The 22,969-nt window shown below is 55.8% G+C and overlaps 9 protein-coding genes across 9 annotated transcripts; 3 read left to right on the top strand and 6 right to left on the bottom strand.

Annotated features, from left to right (window-relative positions):
- Nucleotides 1-655: 655 nt before the first annotated feature.
- Nucleotides 656-2,542, bottom strand: SPSK_03199 (methylenetetrahydrofolate reductase (NADPH); the record flags this gene model as incomplete). Its single annotated transcript, XM_016730040.1, has 1 exon — nt 656-2,542. One exon carries the CDS (start codon nt 2,540-2,542, stop codon nt 656-658), a length of 1,887 nt encoding a protein of 628 aa, XP_016585013.1.
- Nucleotides 2,543-4,015: 1,473 nt separating this feature from the next.
- Nucleotides 4,016-5,530, bottom strand: SPSK_03318 (uncharacterized protein; the record flags this gene model as incomplete). Its single annotated transcript, XM_016730156.1, has 2 exons — nt 4,016-5,226; nt 5,290-5,530. The coding sequence occupies 2 exons, from the start codon at nt 5,528-5,530 to the stop codon at nt 4,016-4,018; spliced, it is 1,452 nt and encodes a 483-aa protein (XP_016585012.1).
- A 3,431-nt stretch (nt 5,531-8,961) lies between these two features.
- Nucleotides 8,962-9,267, bottom strand: SPSK_03767 (uncharacterized protein; the record flags this gene model as incomplete). The annotated part of the gene is made up of 1 exon (XM_016730601.1): nt 8,962-9,267. One exon carries the CDS (start codon nt 9,265-9,267, stop codon nt 8,962-8,964), a length of 306 nt encoding a protein of 101 aa, XP_016585011.1.
- An 861-nt stretch (nt 9,268-10,128) lies between these two features.
- Nucleotides 10,129-13,332, top strand: SPSK_02998 (homeobox and c2h2 transcription factor; the record flags this gene model as incomplete). Its single annotated transcript, XM_016729843.1, has 1 exon — nt 10,129-13,332. One exon carries the CDS (start codon nt 10,129-10,131, stop codon nt 13,330-13,332), a length of 3,204 nt encoding a protein of 1,067 aa, XP_016585010.1.
- Nucleotides 13,333-13,378: 46 nt separating this feature from the next.
- Nucleotides 13,379-14,194, top strand: SPSK_03574 (uncharacterized protein; the record flags this gene model as incomplete). Its single annotated transcript, XM_016730411.1, has 1 exon — nt 13,379-14,194. The coding sequence occupies one exon, from the start codon at nt 13,379-13,381 to the stop codon at nt 14,192-14,194; it is 816 nt and encodes a 271-aa protein (XP_016585009.1).
- A 692-nt stretch (nt 14,195-14,886) lies between these two features.
- On the top strand, nt 14,887-15,959 carry SPSK_03474 (U2 small nuclear ribonucleoprotein A'; the record flags this gene model as incomplete). The annotated part of the gene is made up of 4 exons (XM_016730312.1): nt 14,887-14,965; nt 15,147-15,187; nt 15,250-15,645; nt 15,711-15,959. 4 exons carry the CDS (start codon nt 14,887-14,889, stop codon nt 15,957-15,959), a joined length of 765 nt encoding a protein of 254 aa, XP_016585008.1.
- Nucleotides 15,960-16,530: 571 nt separating this feature from the next.
- On the bottom strand, nt 16,531-17,361 carry SPSK_03567 (coupling of ubiquitin conjugation to ER degradation protein 1; the record flags this gene model as incomplete). Its single annotated transcript, XM_016730405.1, has 2 exons — nt 16,531-16,926; nt 17,020-17,361. The coding sequence occupies 2 exons, from the start codon at nt 17,359-17,361 to the stop codon at nt 16,531-16,533; spliced, it is 738 nt and encodes a 245-aa protein (XP_016585007.1).
- Nucleotides 17,362-18,234: 873 nt separating this feature from the next.
- On the bottom strand, nt 18,235-19,449 carry SPSK_03426 (uncharacterized protein; the record flags this gene model as incomplete). The annotated part of the gene is made up of 3 exons (XM_016730264.1): nt 18,235-19,152; nt 19,221-19,336; nt 19,368-19,449. The coding sequence occupies 3 exons, from the start codon at nt 19,447-19,449 to the stop codon at nt 18,235-18,237; spliced, it is 1,116 nt and encodes a 371-aa protein (XP_016585006.1).
- A 758-nt stretch (nt 19,450-20,207) lies between these two features.
- SPSK_03108 (uncharacterized protein) lies at nt 20,208-22,511 on the bottom strand (the record flags this gene model as incomplete). Its single annotated transcript, XM_016729949.1, has 1 exon — nt 20,208-22,511. The coding sequence occupies one exon, from the start codon at nt 22,509-22,511 to the stop codon at nt 20,208-20,210; it is 2,304 nt and encodes a 767-aa protein (XP_016585005.1).
- Nucleotides 22,512-22,969: the final 458 nt, after the last annotated feature.

The following is a 22,969-nucleotide window of genomic DNA, read 5'->3' as shown; positions in this document are numbered from 1 at the left end:
GTAATATGTGTCACTTGTATTTCTGCTAGATAGTTTGATATGTTTGATTTGAAGACACCGAGTAACATTTGTTACCGGTCCTTTGTCTTACCACATCCTCCTTGCTCTCCTTTTGTCTCGTTGTATGGGGTATCGTTGAGATGTTTTGTAATGTCGTGGTTTTTGGTTCCTTTTTTCCCGGATGTTAAAAGTTTTTGTCGTTATGCGTAAGCTTCTAAAAAAGTTTTGTTGTGTGTGCCCCATCAATGCAGATGCCAATGTTTCGTTTCCCCAATTTTGTTGAAAAAGGTACTTTTGTGTATTTGCAAAACCTTGTTTGCAAAAAGTGCTCCCCGAGAACAATGCCGAACCAGAACAACGCAGTCGTTAACGAGAAAAGGCGATGAGAAATAAACTTCATCGTAAAAGCAGAGAAAAAAAAGGAAAAAAGTTGAAATGTCGCAAGTGACAAGCTCTAAAGAGTTGCTCGCCCGAAACGCCGTGATGCGAGATCCATAATGAAAAGGAGAGATACTGTGTTAAATTGTAGTTCCCTCGTGTTGTTGAAGATTTTGTAGCTATGCAGCAAAGCCAGGAAAGATTGTTGAGAAGAGGTGAGCGCAGAATGTCGTTGGAAGGCCACGATCCAGTATACTCGAAGAGACAGAATAAATATTTAAGCTGGGACAGCCGCCGCCTGCGCATCGACGGTGTCCTTGACGGGCTTGACGGGTGTTGCCTCGGCGGCTGCCGGAGCTTCAACAGGTTCAGCCTCGACCTCTTTGTCCATGTCAGACAGCTGGAGGCCGGCAAGAACCTCGAAGATGGTCCGCGGCTGGTGGAAGTCATTGTTCACGATGGTGACAATGTGCCACTCATCCATCATCCCGCGGATGAGGGTGCGGCTAGGACTGCCGGCTTCGAAGCAGCGGGACCAGTCGGCGCCCAGCTGGAAGGCCTCGTCCTTCCAGGCGAGGAAGCTGATGCTCTCGACAATCGTAGGCTGCACAATCTCCTTGCCGGGGAAAACACCCCAGGTGACAGCATTGGGGCCATCTCCAGGGGCGTTCGTCTCCAGCTTACCCTTCCATGTCACAGCGTGGTAGGTCAGGTGCGGGTGGGCCTGCACGCGCTGAATCACCTCGGCATAGAGGGCGGGCGGGACCAGAAGCTCGAGATACGCCTTCTGGTAGACGTAGCCGTTCGGTGGGCCCCAGCCGTGCACGGGGTCAGAGGACGGTGCACTGTCGACCGCGGGCTGCGAGTTGATGGTAAGGAGACCGTGCTTGTTGAGGTCGATCAGGTCCTGCTGGATCTTGTCGGCCTCGCCCGTGAGCGGTGATTCGCTCCACGGCAGAGACTGCAACTCGCCCTTGAGGTAGCGCACAAAGATGCTAGCAACATCGGCAATAGACCGCGGCTCGCCCCATTTTGCGCGGTTCTGGGCATTTGTTCCTGGCAAACCAACGCCGTAAGCGTTGCCGAGATCGCCGAAAGCAGGCGACCGCGAATCACCCCAGCGACCGTTGGGGAACTCGTCCCAGTCAGCGGTACGGGACACGTACGACTTTCCGCGGTTGCGCCAGAATATGGGGCGCACGGCCTCCTCGCGGCGACCCAGGCCCAGGGATTGCTTCCAAGGCAGGGCGGGTGGCGGGCGCGGGCGGTCGGCGGATGGCAGCCAGTCGAGCTCGTCGAGGACCATGCGCGTGGCCTGCGCCAAGTTCATGGTGTAAAAGTGCAGGTGCTTCACGTCGCCTCCTGCAAGGATGTCTCGACACAGCTGTGCGACCAGGGACTTGCCGATCTCACGGACGGCATCGTCGTTGTTCTTGACGGGCTCGAGTTTTTCCACCCACCGCGCGGGGACCTTGCAGCCCATGTGGTTGACGCGGCGCATGAAGCTGGCATAGGTCGCAATGGGCATGATGCCGGGCAAGACGGGGACGGTGATACCGCGCTCGCGAACGCGGGCCAGCCAGCGCAAGAAGTTCTCGACGTCGTAAAACATTTGTGTGACAATAAACGAAGCACCGGCATCGACCTTCTCCTTGAGGTGGTCGAGCAGCATGTCCTCGTCCTTGTTGTCGTCGGTGCCCTCGGGGTAGCCGGCCACGCCAATGTCGAAGTGATTGCCGTAGGTTTTGCAGATGTGGCGGACGAGATCGCGGGCGTAGCAGAAGTTGCCGTCGGTGGCCTCCCAGGTCTCCTTGTCGCGGGGCGGGTCTCCACGCAGGGCGAGGATGTTGGTACAGCCTGCGCGGTATGCCCGGCGCAGGGCGTCGTTGACGGCGGCCTCGCCCATGTCGGTGCAGGTCAGGTGCATGCAGGTCTCCAGGCCAAAGTACGTCTGGGCCTGGGTGACCATTTCGGCGGTGAGCTCAGCGACGTGGCCTCCAGCGCCCCAAGTGATGTCAATGAACTTGGGACCGAAGAGGTGCATGCGTTCCATGCGCTCGTAGAGGTTTTGGACACCCTGGGCGGTCTTGGGCGGAAAGTATTCGAAGGAGAAGGACGGCAAACCGTCCTTCTCGGCCTCGACGATCATGTCCCGGATATGCATGGTGGCGGAGAGGAAGAGGAGCTGGGGTGAGGAAGCAGGCGACCGACGAAATCTGCCTGGTCTGAAGACAATAGAGTGAACGTTAGCTGACGTCCAAAGGCGGGGTCTACAGGAGAAGCGGTGGCATATATATGCAAGTATAAATTAAGTGCGTAATTGGGAGCGCTCAATGGAAACAAACAGGGACACCAAAGGTATGTTGCATAGACAAGCCACGGAGGTCGAATCGGAGCTGGACCGGAGAAGACTGGTGCATGCCGGGGAGGTCATGCAAACTCCCGATGGAATTGGCGGTTGACGGACAAAACTGTACACCTATGTCTGTACGACGGCCAACGTGGTGCAGAGGAGGGGTGATTGGGGACGTGTTTGGGGTCAGAAATGGGGGAGGAGAAGATGCCAAAGAAAACGACGTCACGCAAGCCAGCTGCTAAAAGATGACTCGTACTGTGGCCGTTTTCTTTGACGTCTGGACCCTGAGATTGCCTTTGGGCTGACTGGAAAAGGAAAACAATGCAACATACTTGGAACCGTACTTGTGCCAGAAAACGAAAAGGACCGTCAGGTATGGAGATATGCTTTGCTCGACAACTGCGAAATTCCGACCGTTGCGGTTTTACTGCAAACGCATATTTGTGCCGGAAATCGGACTTGGGCGGAACGGTCCAGTTCTCTTGCCGGCCCGCCGACGAGGAATTGGCAGGTAGAACGGGACGAAAGCCGAGCGGAAGAGAGAAAGAGAGGAGTTCGGAGGCGGTGAGGCGAGAAAGACGACTGGGGAGGTTGCAGGGAAGAAACAACGGCCTGTGAGAGTTGCAAAGTCGAAAGTTTTTTTGAAGTAAAAAGAGGAAGCCAATGGCTTGTTTGCTGGGATTTAGGGAGACTTTCCTTTTCGAGATGGAGGGGTCGAGTGCGCTAATACCGGAAAGCACGCAGGGGGAAAAAAGGGAAGGGGCCAACGTGGAGCGAGCCCACCAGCAAGACAGAACGACCTAGCATGTGGGCAAGTGCTACCGCCGTTTTGTTTTCCACACGTGCCTACGTTGACTTTCTGCTCCGTTCGTTGAGAGGCTTAGGGAAGGCGCGAGCGAATCACAACGCTTGGCCGTGCCTGCTGCTGGCCTAAAACGGGCCTACCCAAGTTGTGTTGATCGTCGAAGTTGTTCTTGCCTTGTCCGCAGTGCACCCTTTAAAACGTGAAGGTGAATTGACGATGATTTGGCATTAAGTACGTTTATACGCCGCACCTTTTCCACCTACTACCGACCTGATTGGATCTAGTCACCTGGGCGCAGCGTCGGCGCAGAGTTCACAGCGGTTGTGGAGGTTGAGAGTCAAGGGTGAGTGGTCTGATTCTTTGCGTTGGCTTCAATCATAACTTAGTATACATGTGGTGTTTTTAAATATCATTTCGCTGTCCTGTGTCTCGTTTCGTTATTCCTGTGCACCCATTCCTTGATGCACCAATCTGCCTCAGGCCCAAATCATGTCCATGACGCCCTTGGTGCGCGTGTCTGTCCGCACGGGCCGCAATCGTGACGCACCGCGCAGCTGACGCCAGCGGTTGCTCTGCTCGATAATGTCTCGGTCAAAGACAAACCACCACCGCTCAAAGACCAGCTGGCCAACCTCCCAGCTCGTGGGGTCATAGGGGTCGGAGCCCCAGATGCGCAGGCCCTCGGCGCTGTCCTCCAGATCGTAGATGAGATGAACGAGGGCGAGAGGGTCGGCGGCAATCGGGGGCCGCTCGTCGAGGGGCATATTAAAGAGGCCAATGAGCTTTTCGCGGACCGAGGGCCACGGCAGGACGTCCAGGGCCGGGTGGTGTGGGACGGCGCGCTGGACGCGGGTGGGGCGCCAGTTGGGCGGCAACAGTGCGAGGCTGTCTTCGTTGTTGCGTGGCGAGAGGCACGTTTCGGTATTTGCGTCTGGGCCGCTGCTTTTCTTTGGTTTTCTATTCTCGACAAACGGGGACTGGCCGTCAATCTGCCACATCTCCTCCGTACAGCCGAGGCGCGCCGAGATGCGCATGACGGCGCGTAGCAGCGTCAGCTCGGTGACGGGGATGTAGTAGGAGGTGGGCGAGAGGGGGTCCGTGACGGACGAGTTGGACGAGGATGAGATGCCATAGGACGATGAGCAGAGGGAGACGCTGCTGAGATCGGTGAATGCACTGTTGGCGGTGGTGCCAAACGTCAACAGGGGGTTGACGACGGTCATTTGTGTGGCCGACGGCGCCGACGCAGACGATGTGGTCACTATGGCGTTGTTGTGCTCTCCCTCGGCGGCCTCGTCAAGGATCACGGCGCCCGTGCCCATGCCCCACGAGCCCGTCTCGGCTGCCCGTGCTGCTGCCATGGTCGCCAGGCTGGTGCTGAGGCTGAGGTCGAATTCAAACGGCGCCAGCGCCATGCTCTCGGCCGACAAGTCAAGGTCGGCGAGCGGACACGACGTGACCGTGTCCTCGATGAACCCTGCTGACGACGCGGCCGGCAGATCCATAAACGCGGCGGCCTCGTCCACATCGGGGCTCGAGTCGTTGCTGCTGCTGCCCGTGAGTGCGGGGTCGATCGCCGTCAGGTCGACCACGTGCGCATCGGTCATCTCTGCATCGCCAACGGGGACTTCGGGCGGTTGCTCCGCTGCGCCCGCTTTGGCTGCCTTTTTTTGTCGCCTCCGTTCTCCTTGTTAATGTTAGCAACGGACGCAATAAAAGAGAGGAATAAAAGGAAAAGGGCGCGACGTACGGTACCGCCTCTGTGCCAGCACATTCAGCACACGCTTCCGCTCGGCGGCATCTTCCTCAATGTCCGGCACATTCAGCGGCTCTGGCGGCTTGTGTATGCGCTGCCGGGTCTTTGGGGCGGCACTTGACGAAGATGTGGATGTTGCGGATTGTGCTGACTTTGCGGGCCGGGATGCGGATACGGCCGGTGGCACATCCTCCTTAGCAGGCACGGCTGTCCAGCCTTGCGCCGATCTCGACATTGCGACTCGCGCTGGTGGGATGAGCTCCAGGAGGAAATAAGCCAAATTAGAGGTAAGGTGAGGAAAGGAAGAAATGAGCGTTGCAGCTTGCTGAGCAGAATGGTAGTCCATGCATGGAGGCTCTGCGATTTAAATCCATCATGGCGATGCGGGCAGATTGGCTTTCAAATATGAAGGCGTTTCGCAGGGCCTGATATCAACTTTCAACAAAGACGCACCCCTGCTAGCATAACACTTAAGCATGTTTGATATGTCGGTACATTGTATTTGGCACAATATTGTTAGTATAACAAGTACCGCACTAGCAGCTTTTCACGGCAAAGTAAGACGGTCCAACCATCATCGTCGCGTCAGGCTCTTTTGGTGTTCCCGGCTCTGCCTCTTGTTGCAGTTCGCCAAGCGCCAATCGGTGCAGTCGTTGCAGCGCAAGGCAGACGGCAAGGAATTGACACCGACCGCCGTCGTGCATTGCTACTCCGCCCAAATGAAAGCGAGATACGAAACACCAACGGCGGTATCGTAGCCGAGCAAGGGCGGCAACACAAGTCTTGCCGTTGATGTTAGTGATGATTAATCAAAAACTATAAACTGGAATGCAGTTGCCAAATTGCCAAAATGTCAAATGCAAGGGAAAACCTCCTAAGCAAATAAGCTTAATCGTGTCGGTTCGCAAGGCTGTGGTGCAAGGCTGAGGGAAGATGATGATTGGGACGCTCATTCCACCTGGGTTGCAGTAAGACGCATTCCTTACGAATCATCCATCTTGATTTTGTCAAAGTTTTCGGCTGACAAGTCACGGGGGAGCACCCATAATGTCAAATGCGTTGTTTGTCTCCGTGCTGTATCCGTTCTGCATTTATTGCTCGGCTTCGTCATCACCTAGCCCGCTTGGGAAGATTGCAGGGGCATAAGTTCCGTAGGGCATTTGAACACTTTTCTTCAAGCTCGTAGCCGTAACTGGCCTGACTCGTCTCTGTCACAAACACACTTTATAACCACAAGTTCATAGTCAATTGATTTCTGTCCGTCTTTCAATGCAGTCCCTAACCTTTAAGGCGGAAGCAGGAATATGCGACATTTAAACCTTTGCCTGCCTGAGTCACGTCACACAGCAACAAAAATGCTAATATCCCTGTGAAGGACATGGCAGCATGGCTTACGAAATGTCGATGAGAACGAGAAGTGGCCTAGAACGATGTCTGGGGTTGACGGAGAGAGAATCTAGAGACCAGGTGGTATCTTGCTTGATCTACTTCCATTCCAGTAGACTTTTGGGACAAAACATGGCTTTTTTCAAGAGGTAGCAGTGCTTATTACCACCTCCTGATTCGATGTTAAGGGCGCCACAGCGTCTCTAAGTGATTTGTGGCAATACTAGACTGCCATTTATCTCTTGTGTGTTTCCACATGCATCGCAAATGGATAAGTAGGGACGACGCGCGGTCAAGGTTTCCTAGAGAAGTGTCATAAGTTTATTGTCAGCCGGGGATATAGCAAAACCTGTCAAAAATGCTTGTTGTCCAAGCGCACCACGCTGTCAAGTCACGAGCAGCCTCTTCTTCTCTTTCTCGTTCCGCTGGCCTGTCGCTATCACTGTCGCCATGCTAGGCTGTAGACTCCATAATATGATGGTTCATAGTAGGATGTGATGTCTGTTGCCGCCCTCGCATATTCGGAAAGACCCGTCTGCCGCTTCTCGTAAAATAGGTGCATGATTCTGCGGCCACCAGTATCATGAACTCCCGGGGCAGGGGCATCTGCTTTCTGAAGACGCAACAGACCATCCCCTACTCTTTGACGTTCCAACTCCGCCCCTTGTAGAGGAGTCACGCTCATCCCGTTCCGAACCACCCCTAATCCATCAAAAAGTAGCATCGTGGCGGCGCCTGCTTCATCCCTTTGTCTACGACGAAGAACACCGTCTGCTGCAAGGCACTGCGCAGCTGCTCCCTCAAGCCGGCACCGCGTAACGCAAAATGCCTGTCGACGGCTAGCATCAGCGCCGACATACATACAGCAACCGTGTCGATTTGACGAGATATTTCGAACTTGTGCTTCCAGCCTTTCGACAGCCGGTTGAACCACTGGGCGTGGTTGCAAGGACACTAACCAACTTTGGCTCTGTTTTATGTCGTTCTCTCTTCTCTTTCTGTACCTTTCTTATTCGTCTTCTGTCAATATTTTTGGTCTTGATATCCGATTTCAGAGAATTTTCGCTCAATTTCACAAGAAGCCTCACAATGGAGTGATCTCTTGTTTAGAGCGTGCGAATATACTCCTTGTAGTGAAACATTGTACCGCCCATGGTGCTTCAATTATTCTTTGACGGAGAATCACTTGTAGTTTTGCTCTTCTTTCGATCGCAACGGTTCATGTCAGCTTGTGTGAGCGCCAAGTCGTCCACGAGGTAGTTGGTGTTCGGCAGAATATTCGCTATTGGAAAGCCATCAGGTCTGCCTTCGCGTGCGGCGGTTGGCCGCAGCCATGTTGTATTATCTTGGCCGTAGGTTGTGTCCTGTCCATATCGGTATATCGAGCAGGGGAGGACATGGCAGCCTCTAGACATTAACTATGGCGGCAAAGCTGGTCTAGACCGCCATTTGCACTTGAAAAGGAGCGCCGGAACTCATACACTCGGAGTTTGCCAGGTCGCGAGCCGGCGCACGGAAGAACCATTGGATTGCGGCGCAGATCCAGCCTACATGTCATGCAATGTTCGTAAAGTCCGCTTGACGTTCTTTGTCTGCAATTTCGTGATTTGGGGTGGTGTGCATTGGACACAGACGGGCCTGCGGCTTCGGACCCTAAAGAGGGGCCCCATTCAGCTGACGATTAGTTCGGTAGAATGGGGAACCGCATACGCTGGGGTTTCAAGCCTCGGCCTGATGCAGGGCGCTCTAGCCTGCTTTTTTTCTCTCGTTTGGTTTGCGGGTGGATAAGTAATCAACTGGCACACGATCTCACGTTGAATTCTGGTTGCCGACTGAGATTTGAAGGGGACGATGGATCAGGTCGTGACAGACAGCGAAGGGGATGCATTTCCACGCGGATACCTGGCTGCCGCATTGGCCTGCAGGAAACTTCGTTGCTGAGTGCGGGCTGACGCATCAATAAATCGGAGCGAATGTGGTCGGTCGTTTGGGGGAGTAAATTGTCGTGTGCTCAGTAGAAAGTGGTGGGATGATCACGTCTATTTCAAAAGACTGGCACATGGCGGCAGAATTCGTAAAATGCACGCGCGAGGCAAGCACGACCCAAACGTGTCTTGCCATGTATTTTATGTCTCCGGAGCGTTCGATAGTTGCCTTTGCCTTTAAAGGCATCTCCACCCGCCGTCAAAATAGGAAGGGCCGACCAAGGGCGTGCCAGGATCGACGACATGCACCTAAAGCGGGACAAGGAAGGAGTTGACGGTTTTGTACAGAAGTATCTTACGAAATAAGTCCCGACTTATTCTGCAACTCTAGCAAATTCCGGCGCTGAACCGCACCTTCCTCCGCGAAATAAAACCCCAGGACAGACCGCTCGTTCTGCAGCGCTAAGATGCCTCGAGTCGGCGTAATCCATCCTTCGCTGTTGCTCTTTCCTGGTTGGTGGTGCTTTGTCGAACTTTCGCACTGTTCACAACCGGCGGAGGAGCCTTGCCCAGTGGGCACAGTCTGTGGCGTACGTATCCGCACATGCGGGTGGCTTGCTAAGACCCTGTCGAAGATGAGGTTCCGCTTGGTGTGTTCCATTGTCCTTCTATTCTCAATGTCAGTGCCAGGGTGGGTCGCCGCGCCCTTTCGTTGACAACCTCACAGACAAGAGCCCCACTCTTGGCACACCCACTCTTTGCTCTTTCTTCTTCCGCCTTCTTTCCTCGTACTGGTCTGGCCACTAGAGAGGGGGAAAGAAGGCACCTACAGTGACTAGTTTGCCGACCAGCAGCAGCCGCTCTTTCCTCCTCACCACGGCCTCGCCGTGGTCCTACTGCTGTTTTCGATGGTTCCTTCTCATTGTATGTTGTTATGTGCACTTCGGTTGTAGTTCCTGCTTGCAGGCATATCTCTCCTAGGCAGGTATTACCCGTAGTCTTTTTTTCGTTCTTTTCCGCTGTACACTTCTCTATACTTCTCTCGTAATTCAATTCCTGTCTAATCTTTCTTTTCTTTCTATTTTCATTATTCTCCATCCCATCGTGTTCTTCTGCGTTTGTGTATTTGCTGCTCTTTTCTGTTTCGAACTGGAATCATATGTCCAGGTGAAAAAGGCAAGGAGTGGGAGCATCCCGTTGTATCCCAATCAGGAAGGGACGATTGCCTCGTTCACAATTTTGTTTCGCGGCCCCAGCCAACGTCGCTCGCTCTTGCCATAGGGCGTGCTTTGGACAACCGAGCATCCTTCGTCAAACTATCTATTGTTTCCCGCCCAGCGCCTTTTGGGCCTGTCTTTTACCTCATTTCTTACTCATTTTTGACACATCTCCCCATTATTTTTTGTTTCTCATTGTCATACGCCCTTGGCCTGTTGCCAATTCTTAGCGTTTCGTTACACCTTCGGCTTAGCATTGCCCTTCTTCGCCGCCGCTTTGGACACGCGCGCCCTGTGGCAGCGGTATGCCCGTCATCCCCGAAGAGTGCGAAGGCTCACCCGACGGCAACATGGATGACTTTGTCAACTGGGATGCGTCTGCAAGCGCTGCAGAGCGTATGGTGGACGGCCACGACCTGGTCTGCCTGCCACCCGATGGCGAGCCTCTCTTCCCTGACCAGGCCCTTGATGCTCCGCATCTGTTGGTCTCTCCTCAACTCCAGCATATGAATGACAGAGAGGCTGCTTTGCTGTTTGAGAATCCTGACGCCGACGATTTCTCCTTCTGGGCGCTCGAGCACTACGAGCAGAGCAACAATATGATTGCCGGTCTCGACCTTGGTGGTCATGATGTCACTGCCGCCCCCATAACAGAAACAGATGCCACAGTCGAGTCACTGTTGAACTCGACCGCTGACTCGATGCCTCTTGACCAAGCCGACGACCTTTTGCCTGGCGGGCTGTACGGTGTTCCTGACGAGCCTTGTGTCCACTGCAAGCTGGGCGGTTACCAATGCAAAACGATCCAGGAGGGTAACTACAAAGGTTACTGCACGAGCTGTGTGGCTCTGCGGTGCGAATGCAGTTTTGGACTCGTTTGCAGCGGGCCCTTGCCCACTGATATCTCGTTCCCAACCAACCCATGGCCTACGTTGGGCGACCACCCGGACCCCATTCCGCACGACGAAGAGGCAGATACCGTCGCACGGCTCTACCCCTCGGCTCCGGCCGACTCGTCGGCGACCGAATTGCCGGATCTTGTCGGCAACAGCAGCCCAAACCCGTTCGCCGCGGCGCAGCCCAAGCTTGGCGCCCGCTTCTCTCGGGAGTCTGTACGGATTCTCAAGAACTGGGTGTCAACCCACAGCCGTCACCCTTACCCGACCGAAGATGAGAAGGAATCGCTACAGCGCCTGACGGGCCTGAACAAGACCCAAATCTCAAACTGGCTGGCCAATGCGCGCCGCCGCGGCAAAATCCCAACCACCCGATCTACATCTCCGCATGTGCGCAACACCTACGCCGGCCCCAATGCTCCAATTGGTGCAATTGACATCCCCCAGCCGCGCCGGAGCGGCACGCCTTCGCCATTTGATCGGCGCCCACAGACATTTGAGAACATTCCGCTACAGCGATGGGCGAACTCACCGCCCGAGAACGAACCTGCGAGTGTCAGCGATATTGCCCGAGCCATTACCTCGTCGGCTTCGGCTATCTCGTCTGGCCTGAACAGCCCGCTCAGTCTTAACTTTACTGACGACGGCTCGGGACGCTCCCTTTTCAACGGATCGTCGGCGAGCAGTTTGGGCACGTCGCAGTCCAGTGGCACCGGTTCGTTTGCCTCAGCTTACTCGCACGCCTCGCGCAACTCGTTTGGCTCCAATTTCAGCTCTCTGGAACGTGGCCGGCGACGGCGCAGGCGGCGTTCGGCGCCCTCCCGCGGTGTTGGCAGTGGTAGCGGTGGTGACCGGGAAGAGAAAAAAATGGAGAAGAAGCTCATGCGGCAGGCGGCGAAGCTTACCGATGCCCGTAGCGGGCCGACCTCTCTCGTGGCACCGCTAAAAACGTATCAATGTACGTTCTGTACGGAAACATTCAAGACAAAACACGACTGGCAGAGACACGAGAAGTCACTGCACCTGTCACTGGAGCGGTGGGTGTGCACACCACAGGGTGCCACTGCCGTCCACCCCGAAACAAAGCAAGTTTGCTGCGTGTTCTGCGGCAAGGTAGAGCCTAACACAGAGCACATCGAGTCGCACAATTTCGCCGCTTGCCAGGAGCGTGCGCTAGGTGACCGCACTTTCTACCGGAAGGACCACTTGCGCCAGCATCTGAAGCTTGTCCACAGCGTCAAGTTCATGGGCTGGTCCATGGACCAGTGGAAGGTGGCAACCCCAGAGATCCGGTCCCGGTGTGGTTTCTGTGGCATAGCCATGGACACGTGGACATTCCGAATCGATCATCTGGCCGAGCACTTCAAGACCGGTCGCACAATGGCTGACTGGAAGGGTGACTGGGGTTTCGACAAGCCTGTATTGGAGATGGTCGAGAACTCTATTCCCCCGTACCTCATTCACGACGAGCGCAACTCGCCTTTGCCGTTTAGTGCAACCTCGCAGCCTCCTGGCAGTCCCAGGAACGCCTACGAACTGTTCCGCAGCGAGCTTTCTTACTGGATCCAGCACCAGGAAGACCAGCTCAAGACGTTCACAGACGATGAGATGCGGATAGAGGCTTGTCGGATTGTTTTCGCCGCGGAACTTACCGCGATGACGAACCAAGAACACCCGTCGTGGTTGCGGGATCTTGTCATGGGCGACGAGGTCTGCGCGAGGCAAGCACGCATGAGCCCTATTCGGACACCAGCTGAGAGCCGCATGGCATCGTTGCGCATCAAAGGCCAGGACACGCTATTTGATATGTGCCCTTTGGAGACAGCTCTTCACGAGTTCGTCCGAGACCGATCCCAGCTTGGCTTAACCCCCATGGACTCGGAGCTTCAGATGATGGCGTGTGACCTTATCCGAAAGATGGAGATACAGCTGATCGAAGGTCCTGGAGAGCCCGTCAGAGCGCACATCACGACGGAGAAGAAGGTTGTGGAGTTCTGGCTGCGGATGATCAAGAGCTCCACGCAATGGTTATCCGCATTCCGAAAGCGGGCTCATCTGCCCCGGTCCGATGCTATTGCCGACGAGGCTCGCCGGCCGGTGAACGAACCCAGCAACATCGACGCCACCATCCACAATTATTCTCGCCTAGAGGCTGAGCTGGCCGATTTTGTGCGACTGCGGCGCGAAGCGGGTGACCTCACACTCGATGATGCTACCCTGCAGAGGCAGGCGCGTCTCATCATCTATGAGCTGGACGACGGCTGGAATCAAACGGCAGCTGACGACCCACAGTGGCTGGAGGCCTTCAAGAGCCGTCATATTACCAAGGCACAACCCGCCACCTCAAGCCGCCGTTCGGGCTCCTTGAGCAGCGGCAGTCCCCACAGCAGTAGCCAAGGACAGCGCTCAACCCGCAGTGCCAACATGCTGGTGCCGTCGCCGTTTTTCCTGAACGACACCAATTGCTACCGCCGTCTGGCCCGGGAGCTGACACGGTTTGTTAACATGGTGATGTCGCCCAACAACCCCAATAGCCATGTGCCCACCGACGAAGAGCTTCAGCACCAGGCACGGTGGATCCTCTACGACGAGTATGCTTCCTCTTGCTCTTGAGTTGTGTGTATTTTTATACCCTGACAGCGTACAATTGTTAACCTTGATGTCCAGTGATGATCCATGGAACCAAACGGCGGCCGACAACGCTGAGTGGCTGATGCGATTTAAGCGTGATGTCGGTATCCTGCCGGCCGAGGACGGTCCGGGTCTACCGACAGACTTCACGGCATGGAGCGTGTCCCAGGGCGGTACTGGATTTGCACCGCCGTACTGTTTCCCCAAGACGCCGATCGCACCATTCCCGTCTCCGGAAGACGAGGCTGGTGATGCGAGCAGTGGGATGAGCCACATCTCGGCGACGCAGATGCAAAACACGACCATGCTCGGCATTGATTTCGAGCTGCCGTCGGAGACGGCCAACAAGTTCCTCCAGTCGTTTACGACTCGCTATGCAAAACCCGCAACCGTGTTCTGCTCTCGAGAGCTCGAGAACGGCCTAACCGACTATGTGCGAACGACCGTGGCTCAGAACGGCCAGCCGTTCCCCGACGACGAAGCTCTTCGCGCCAAGGCGCGCGAGATTCTTGGGCGCACGCCGGAGCTCGGCACGCCGGCCGACGACAAGGAGCTGCTGGACAAGTTCAAGGAAATGGTTCGTGGCATGCTGACGGCCAGCCAGACACTGCAGGGCATGGCACAGCTGCCGACGATGCCCGAGGTGTTTGACATGAACCTCGGCGATGCCACATCGATGAACCTGGCCAACAACCATCAGCATGTCAACGGCATGCCATTGGACATGGGCGGGATGAACGTCGACCTGAACCTGGATTCGGTGACGCAGGAGGACTTGGACAACATGCTTCAAGATATGAACTTTGAGTTCGAAGAAGGCGTTGATTTGATAAACAGACACTGATTTTGAGGATTAGAACGACTTTGCGGGATTGGATATCCGTGTTGTTTTGTTTGCTAGCGTGCACACGAGGGGGCAACATGTTGACGTGCTCTACGGCTTATGTGTGCATAGTTTTGATAATTTTTGCATGGGATGATTTTGTTTACAGATGCGTTATGACGATACCGGGATACTGGGAGATACAATCGCCATTTTTCTAATAAATATACAGAGCACGTATTGTCCTTTGTCTGTGTGCTTTGGTGTTGCGTATAGTATACAGTGTTGAATTAACGACGAACACTGTGACGAAACTCGGTAAATATGTGTCGTTATACCGTAGTTATACAGTGCTAAAACGTGCCAATCCCAAAGCCTTATCGCGCTTGCTGTTTAAGGCGAGAAAATCCAGTCGCTGCTGCTTTCTAAAAAATAAGAACTACACTTTGAGGCAGCTACACACCGACGACCGCAGACGACAAACGCGACCTGCGACGACATTTATGCCACCAGCGAGCGCGACACCGCCATCACAGCGATATCCTCCGATTACGACGACATATATCTTTCCCGCATTAATTGGAACCCGCGCACAGCTGCCTGGGAGCTGCGCCGCTCCTCGACATCGACAACGTCAATAACGGCGCGCGGCGTATTTTGAGAGATCCGAACGAGCACAACACACGCGCGAATCCTCGAGGAAGCGAGCCACCATGCGGTTGACGGCCGACTTGATCCATGGGTCGCTGTCGTACCTGAACCCACTCAAAGAGCGCGAACTCGACTTACGAGGTGGGTTTCCCTGCGGCGCGTGACTGAAAAGAAGATGGCAGAAGGGCCGGGGGTGAGACTTTTGTGGTTTCTCCGCCTCTCTTTTGCTTTCCCCTGCGTTGCTACACTTTTTCCAAGTTTCAGAAGAGCAGAGTTGATAGCGAATTCCTTTTTATTTGGGTTTGCCCCTTGGCCTCGACAGGAAACCGAATTGTCGCCATTGAGAATCTTGGTGCCGCAGGCGTAAGTACTTGGACTTCCCATGTTGATTGGACCGCTGCCCCATCTAACACTCTCACATGTAGCCCCAAGATGCCATTGACTTGACCGACAACGACATCCAGGTGCTCGGCAACTTCCCATTGACGCCCCGCCTCCGGACGCTCCTGCTGGCGCGCAACCGCATTGCGGCCATCCAGCCCGACCTCGCCAACGCCGTGCCGAACCTGACGTCCCTCGCGCTGGCGTCCAACCAGCTGGCGGAGCTGTCTGACCTCGACCCGCTGGCCCGGCTGGGCCGGCTGACACACCTGGTGCTGCTGGACAACCCAGTGACGAAGCGCGAAAAGTACCGGTACTGGGTGATTTGGCGGTGCCCGACGGTGCGCTTCCTTGACTTCCAAAAGGTCAAGGACGCGGAGCGGAGAAAGGCCGAGGAGCTGTTTGGAACACACATTTTGCCGACGGAGCTGGCAAGAAAGGTACCACCGCTACCCATCCGCTGCCTCCGTGACGTTTTATCGCGTACACATCTAACCCGCCGCAGATCATGGGCGTCAAGTCCAAAAAGTTTGACGTGGTGTCGGGCCTCAACCGGACGGGCGCTACCAACGGCACCTCTGACGCTGCGCCGTCCAAGTTGTCCCGCATCAAGCTGTCGGACGCCGAGCGCAAGCGGTTGCAAGAACGCATTCGCACGGCGACAAGTCTCGACGAGATTGCACGTCTGGAGAAGGAGCTGCAGGAAGGCCGTGTTCCTGCAGGCATCTCGACGGGAGATGCTATGGAGGAGTAGACTGGGGACTGCGACTGGGGCCATAAAAGCAACAAAAGCAACAAACGCCTTGCTGCCGTCTGATAGCGGAGGACGAACGGGAAATGGCGTTTTACGGCGTGATGTCCATTGCAGAATTCTTGTTTTTGGTTTACTTGGGCACAAAAAAGTCGTCTTCGTTACCAAGACAAATACGACAAATAACAGACACGTATAGTGAGGGATGTAAAAGCGTGTGAAGATGTACGTAACAACCATGTTTGATCCGAAGGCGGTTCGTGTACAACATTAACTTGATTGCGGTTGGCAGAGGCGACAGTATGAAAGCACGTTACGTATAGCGCAAAACGACGACCCAAGCGGACCTCCCAATATGCAACCTGAACAGAAAGAGAATAGAGACATAAAAGTACAGCTGGGAAAATCAAACATGGAGAAACGACGACTAATCCAAACTGCGAACAACGATGCGAACAACGGTGCGGACAACGGTGCGGACAACTGTGCTCCTAAACAGATTCCTCGCCAAACATCCTTCCAGGCATTACTCGGGGTATTTCTCCATTCTTTGAGTCAACATCCCCTCCTTCCATCATGAGCTCGCCGAATCACCGCCTGTTGCTGCCGCTGCTGCTCCTTCAGCAGTCTTTGCCTTCTCGGCCGCAATCTTGGCCTCCATCTTACGCCGTGCCTCGAGAATCATGTCGTCCCGCCGCTTCTTGAGCAGGGTTTGCCGCTCGTCGCGGTTTGTGCTCCAGTTCTTGGACTTGCCGCCGGACGGAGAGGGTTTTTCTGAAGATTCGGCGTCGGCGCCTCCAGACAGCTCGGCGACCTTGCTCTCGAGATTGTAGCGCTGGATCAGACTCGGCTGGCCAGACTTGGAGGCGGCAGGCGTGCTGGCTGCACCAGCAGCGGCGGCGCTGCCCGTTCGTGAGCCGTTGTTGCTCGGCCGGGGTTGCTGTGTAGGAGGCTGGAACGTCACAGGTGGCTGCAGGAGTTAGCACAATCGTACTTCATTCTGTCTCATTCTGTCTCATTCATTCTCGACGGAGAAGAGAGGGTTCGGTGGGGGGTAACCTACCGAGTCCAGACGCCCAGCTAGAATGCGCTCGGTGGTGGCGGCGACATTAACGCCGTTGCGGCGCAGATCCCACCAGACCTCGCGGCGGTCGGCATAGGGGAAGATCTGCTGGATTTGCTCGACAGCCGCCTCGGTACGACGGTCAAGGGCCTCGGCACGCCGCTGATCTCGCGACTGGCCCTGTTGGCTTCCCGCGGCAGCGGCACCTCGTGCGCCGGCCTCGGAAGAGCCGCGTGCGCCGTTTGTGGGTGGTGAGCCGCGGAAGAAGAAGTGGCGGATAATGAAGCCCGAGACGACCAAAATCAGGACCAGAGACGGGACGTTGATCTCGTCGTTGGCCATGGCTGATGGTTGGCTGCAGCGGATGCAGTTCCGAAGCGGGAGCGTCGGTTTTACAATAGTGGGTTGCCGTCCCCTCGTCGCAGGGGCAACAGTCAAATAGCAGAGTTCAAGAGGAGACCGTCAGGGACAGAGACGTCTGGGAGATGGAATCGCAAACAGGGAGGCGTCGACGGAACGATGGCAGCAGCTCGCCGGAATTTCGGCAATCGGCGCTTCTGTGATGGAAAGCCGTATCGTGTCGGAGGGTGAGGACCGACGGTGGATCGATAGACGATCCAGGGCGTGGAAGAGCAGCAAGGCTTTGTTTTCCGCAGCTGACGTTGCGTGTCGTTGGTCTGGTGTGTCGGAGGTGAGAAGTAAGACAGAATGCGTCAATGCCCAGTCAATGACAAGTCGAGATACGTGGGTCGGTTGTTGCCGCTAAGCTGTGTGCAGGTTATGTAAAGGCACGTGCGCCGTGCGATCGACTGGCAGGCGATCAGCACTTGACAACGCACTAAAACACACGGAGCAGTAAAACTATCCGACAGTTCGGATGGGCGGATTCTCACCAACACCTTTCCTACAAATCTTGTGTCTTGACGACTGCGTCGATGTACTTTAGTAATTACTATAAATCATTCAGTGGTATTTGGTTTCGCTGTTCTCTCTGGAATTCTGTTTACGTGTCGTATTTTTCGCTTTCCCATCCACTTGCCATTTTGCCCATCAGATAACAAAACATAGAAGAAACGAGAAAATGAAAAACAAGGTTGAAAAGGAAGATGAATACAAGTCAGTAAAACAAGGAGAGAAACTAATGGGCGTAAATCGAAGGCCCGTAAATTGTGTGCTGGCTCCGACCCAAGCGGCGGCCAGCCGTCAAGGCACCGCCTACCGACGTCCAGGCCGACCGTGTTTATTAGGTCGTGGCTTCGAAGAGCCGTTCGGCGGACGCGACCCGACGAGGTCGTCACTGTACAGCCGGCCGCTCAGGTTGCCGTTGTTGATATTGTTGTTGTTGTTGTTGCGGCTCGCGGCGAAGCCATCCGTGTCCATGGGATCGTCAAAGCCCAGCGAACCATCGACCACCTGACCACTGCTCTTGTGGCGCGACAGAGCGGCCGGCGTGGACGTGGGCGTGTTGTTGTTGTGCGGCGTAAGCACATTGTGATTCACAGCCTTGGGGTAGACGTGTAGGATGCGGCCGTCGGCGGTCTGGTTGTTGAACGTCTCAATGACGCGCTCGGCGCCCTCGCGGCTCTCGAAAACAATCTCGGCAATGACGAGCGGTGTCGTCTTGAGGATCCGGCAGCTGCTGACCAGCCCGCCAACGGGCGTCATGGCGCTTTCAATGTCCGCGGCCGTGGTCCCGGGCGCAAAGTTCTGAGCCATGACGACGAGGGGCTCGTTGACGGCGGCGGCAATGCCGCGGATCGATAGACCACCACCGGCGTTCGTGGCAGTGCCAGACTGGTGCTGCAGGTCAGCACGGTTCAGTGCATTTGCGATCCTATCCGAACGGCGCGCCTCGCGGCCGCGTGCTGTCGATGCTGCAAGCTGTACGGTACCAGCACCACCGTTTCCCCGGCCACTGCCGCTCTTGTTGTTTGCCAGCTTGCCCTTGCCGCCCTTTGGTGCTTCGCCCGGCCGTGACACTCGGCTGGCCAGCGAGCCCGTTGTCGCGCTCGCGCCGTTCTTGGCGTTGCCGTTGCTCTTGCGAGTGTTGCCGTTGCCGCCGCCTTCGTGCAGGTCATGAGTCCATTCGGTGTTGATGTTGCCGGCGCGCGGCACGGAAGTCGAAGAGACGCGCTGGACAAGTTAGCGAGAAGACCAGACAGACGGGATCACTGGGGGAGGACAGGGGGCGGTAGACACACCTTTTGTACGCCAGCACGGACGGCCAAGGCACCACCGGCCTTGACCGGGGCGCTGGCCCGGCGGTCCTTACCAAAGATCTTGGCAGCGAGGGCCGTGTTCTTCTTGCGAGAGCGATCTGATGGGAAAAGTCAGTACTCAGTCCAGACGACGCTGGGACGAAAAGGGCATGCCAGGCCGGACCGCACCAGTGTTGATGATCTTCTCAAATTCAGTTGCTACTTTCGCCATCGTCACGACTGCGATGTTCTGGGTTGTGACGCTGTTTGGTTGTTTGATCGCTTGCTCGATGAGGCCTTTTCAGCTTGAGCGTCGTTTGCTTTCGCTCGCGTGCGCGCGATGACCGCAGCTTGCGCTTTCTTTTTATCGCGAAGCCGATATTACGAAATTGCAGGAGACAATCAGAGAGGCGTCGGGGACTGGGCAATAGTGTTGGGCGTGATGGGCGAAGCTGGAACGACGTGTTTAAAGGTACGAGAGAGACGAATAAATGGAAAAGAGAACGGCAGTGGGCGAAAAAGAATGGGGCGCGCTCAAACGACGTGTCGACCGCGCTTGGTCAGGAGCTGTGCCAACAGGGCGGCGGTGCCTATGCAGGGGCACCTGCAGCAGGCTGTCCAGCGCCTAACGACGCCACTAATCGTTCTACAGCCTGGTCCACTTTTTCATGGTTCTCCCAGGGCTCACCATATAATATTAATACATCGTCCAGAGGCGGTCGCTAACATTTCCAACGTTTCCAATGCTTACAAGGCGGTTCTCAGGAAATTATAAGAAAGTCAACAGCACTCTATGCTAGCAAGTTGAATATGTAACCGGGAATGTCTATGTGTACATGGCTGGTCTGAAACTATGAATACAATGAGATGTGAAATATGGCAGCGTTTTCTTTGTTCAGCCAAAGGACTACTGTGCATCATCCTTTTCAATGTCTTCTCTTCTTCAATATCGTTCTTCACCTTCTTCGACGCATCCAGTGCCTCCACAGTCTACTCCTCAATCACCTCTGCCTCCATACTCTTCTTTGCAGCCGCTCTTTTTTTGCCTGCCCTTTTCGTCTGCGCCTGGCCTTTCTGGTTGTTTGACTGCTGTTTGCCCTTCTTCAGGTTCGGCTCAATCTCTTCGCGCTTCGCGTAGAATCTGGTGATCTGCCGGTTCAGCAGGTTGCGGCTGACGCGCAGGTCCTTGACCGTCTTTTCATCCGCCATGTTCTCCGACACGACCATGTCCGCCGCCGACACCATCTGCCGCGCCAGCGCCATCAGCTCGCGCCGGGCATTGTACATCTGCGGGTCCATATTCTTCTCCTCCGGCGTCGGCGACAACGACTGCGGCACGGCCCCGCGGCCGGCGTACGACACCACGTTGCTGGCACGCCGGAACGGGTCCCACAGCCGGGCCAGCGCGCGCACGAGCTGCCGCCCAAACGCAAACTTGGCCGCCTGGCGCTTCACGGGGTCGGTCTCGTTGCGGAACTGGGTGTTGCAAGTGATGGCTGTCTGCAGGTACAGCCGCATTGTGTGCGGGTCAGGCTCGACCAGCTTGTGCACCATGAGGTCCAGGATCTGGCCGGCCGATTCAAAGGCGTTCGGATTGAGGTTGTCGGCGGCGCAACAGCTCATGGCGACCTGGAACGTCTTGGGCTCCAGGAACTCACTCGGGATTCGCTGCATCATCTCGGCCGCCTTCTTGCTGGCATGGCCGCGGCGCAACGTCCGAAGCAGCCGGTACCAGTTCTCCGAGTCAGGCTGCACGTTGTATGGCGGGGCCGTCAGGATGTGCCAATAGACCGGCGCCAGCGACGTCTTCCGGGTTGTGCCCAGGGACGAGATGATGACCGACAGAATGTTGTTGCCGGGCTGCACGTACTGGAAGCTTGACCGTCTGGGGGCATCCGGGTTGCTGAAGAACTCGGCACTCTCTACGGCTTCCGGCGCGGCTGGCCCCAAGACCATGTTCTCCATCTGGGCAAAGTCTGATGTTGACTGTAGTACTGGCCGCTGATCCACGGTTGCGACGGCATACGCACTTGCATCCGCATCCGCCTCCGCATTCGCATTCGCATTCGCATTCGCATTCGCGTCCGCATCTGCACCCTCATTCGTTTCCTCTCCGTACTGCTTGACCGTATCAAACCCGGATTTTCCCTTGTCAGGCCGCGGAATTCCAATTGTCTGCTCCACGAGTGACAGAATGTCATCATTGTCCTTCTTGCTGCCCAGCAGCAACAGGCGGCCCATGGCACACACGAGCTGCTCGTCGATGACGAGCACGCCTTGGTGCCAGTTTTTCGCCACTTCGCCCCACACTGCCCGTCCCCGTGCCACCGACAGGCTGGCCTTTTCTGCTTCCAGGAACACAGCGTCTTCGGAATCGCCGGTCTGGTTCGGCCGGTGGTGCGGCTTCACCGTCGCGTGGCGCATGCCGTTGAGCAGCGTGCCGTACGTGATGCTGTCGGGAACGCGGGAGCGGTTGTCGGCCGTCGCAGCAATGTTGAACATCGAATCGATGTCCTTGGCACGTGCGCACACGTTGATCACCGCGTTCATGTGGATCCGGTTGGGCACGATGCGCTCGTTGCTGAGCATCGAGTTGTAGATCCGCGTTGCGTGCTGGACGGCGTTCTTGGGGTGCCGTGACAGGGCACAGCCGCGGAAAATGGTTGTGTACGTGGTCGTGCTGGGCAGCTGGCCGCGCTTCTTCATCTCGTTGTACAGCTTGATGGCATCGTTCAGCCTGTCGTTGCGCATCTGGTGGTCGATCACCAGGTTCCAGCAGACGGTGACTTTGTGCTGCTTGCTGGCCATGCGCGTCATGTGCAGTGCCTCATCATAGCGGTTCTTATCCAGCATGTCCGTCACGCACTGTGCGATAGCATACGCGTCATGCATGTAGGCGAGTCTTTGTCGGACCCTCTCGTTCAGTTTCAGCCTTTCCGCGGCCCCCTTAACCTTTGCCGACGTTTCTTTTTTAATGTCGTCTGATTCGAACCAGTCAGCACTTTTGTTGACAGTCCTTCCCCGTGTTCGTTTGTCGTTGTCGAATATCCGCGAGATTTCGCCGTGCTCGTAGCCTATTCCAGTTTTTGTTTCCGCCTCTGCTTCTGCTTCTGTCGCTGCTCCTGTTGCTGCTTCTGCCTTTGCCTGTGCCCCTGCCGTCGTGTAAAGACGGCGCGCGGCGAACCTATTCTGCGACCGCAGTGTCCTCGCGACCCTCACGGTCGCTATCGTGGTTGCCGTCGCTGTTGTAGACGCTGTTGAAGACGCTGTTGTGGTCGAGAACGACGATGTCATTGGTATGTGTTGTGCTCGTCCCGCCAGTCTGGGCGCGGCAGATGGGGCCAACAGAGGGCCGCGCCACCGCCTTGCACACGCTCTGCACATGAACATGCTGGGCTATATGATGGGGTGTGTCGCAATGGAGGTATTTTCGACTGTCGGATATCGGCGATGTTTGCAGGGTGCAACAATTCGAGTGGAGTGAAGCTTTTTCTGGTCCCAAGTGGAAGGTGCAGCTGGCCTTATCGATAAGCCACCAAAAATTTGAGAGGTCTGTTCGTACCTGTCGAAGCCCCATACAGTGCTCAGACCACCGTGTCTATCACCAAATCTAACGGAGCGGACAGCGCGTTCTCGCAGGTGCGACCCACTCGCGCGTCAAAAGCGCGCTAAATGGCCCCTGCCAGAATCGATTCAATGAACGCGTTGTAGCGCGTCTCGTCACCGTCTGTTCCTTCCTTGGGTGAGAGGTC

Source organism: Sporothrix schenckii, assembly GCF_000961545.1.
Source record: "Sporothrix schenckii 1099-18 chromosome Unknown Cont47, whole genome shotgun sequence".
Lineage (NCBI taxonomy): Eukaryota > Fungi > Ascomycota > Sordariomycetes > Ophiostomatales > Ophiostomataceae > Sporothrix > Sporothrix schenckii.
The sequence above is the reverse complement of the archived record's forward strand: the minus strand, read 5'-3'. Positions and strand labels throughout refer to the sequence as shown.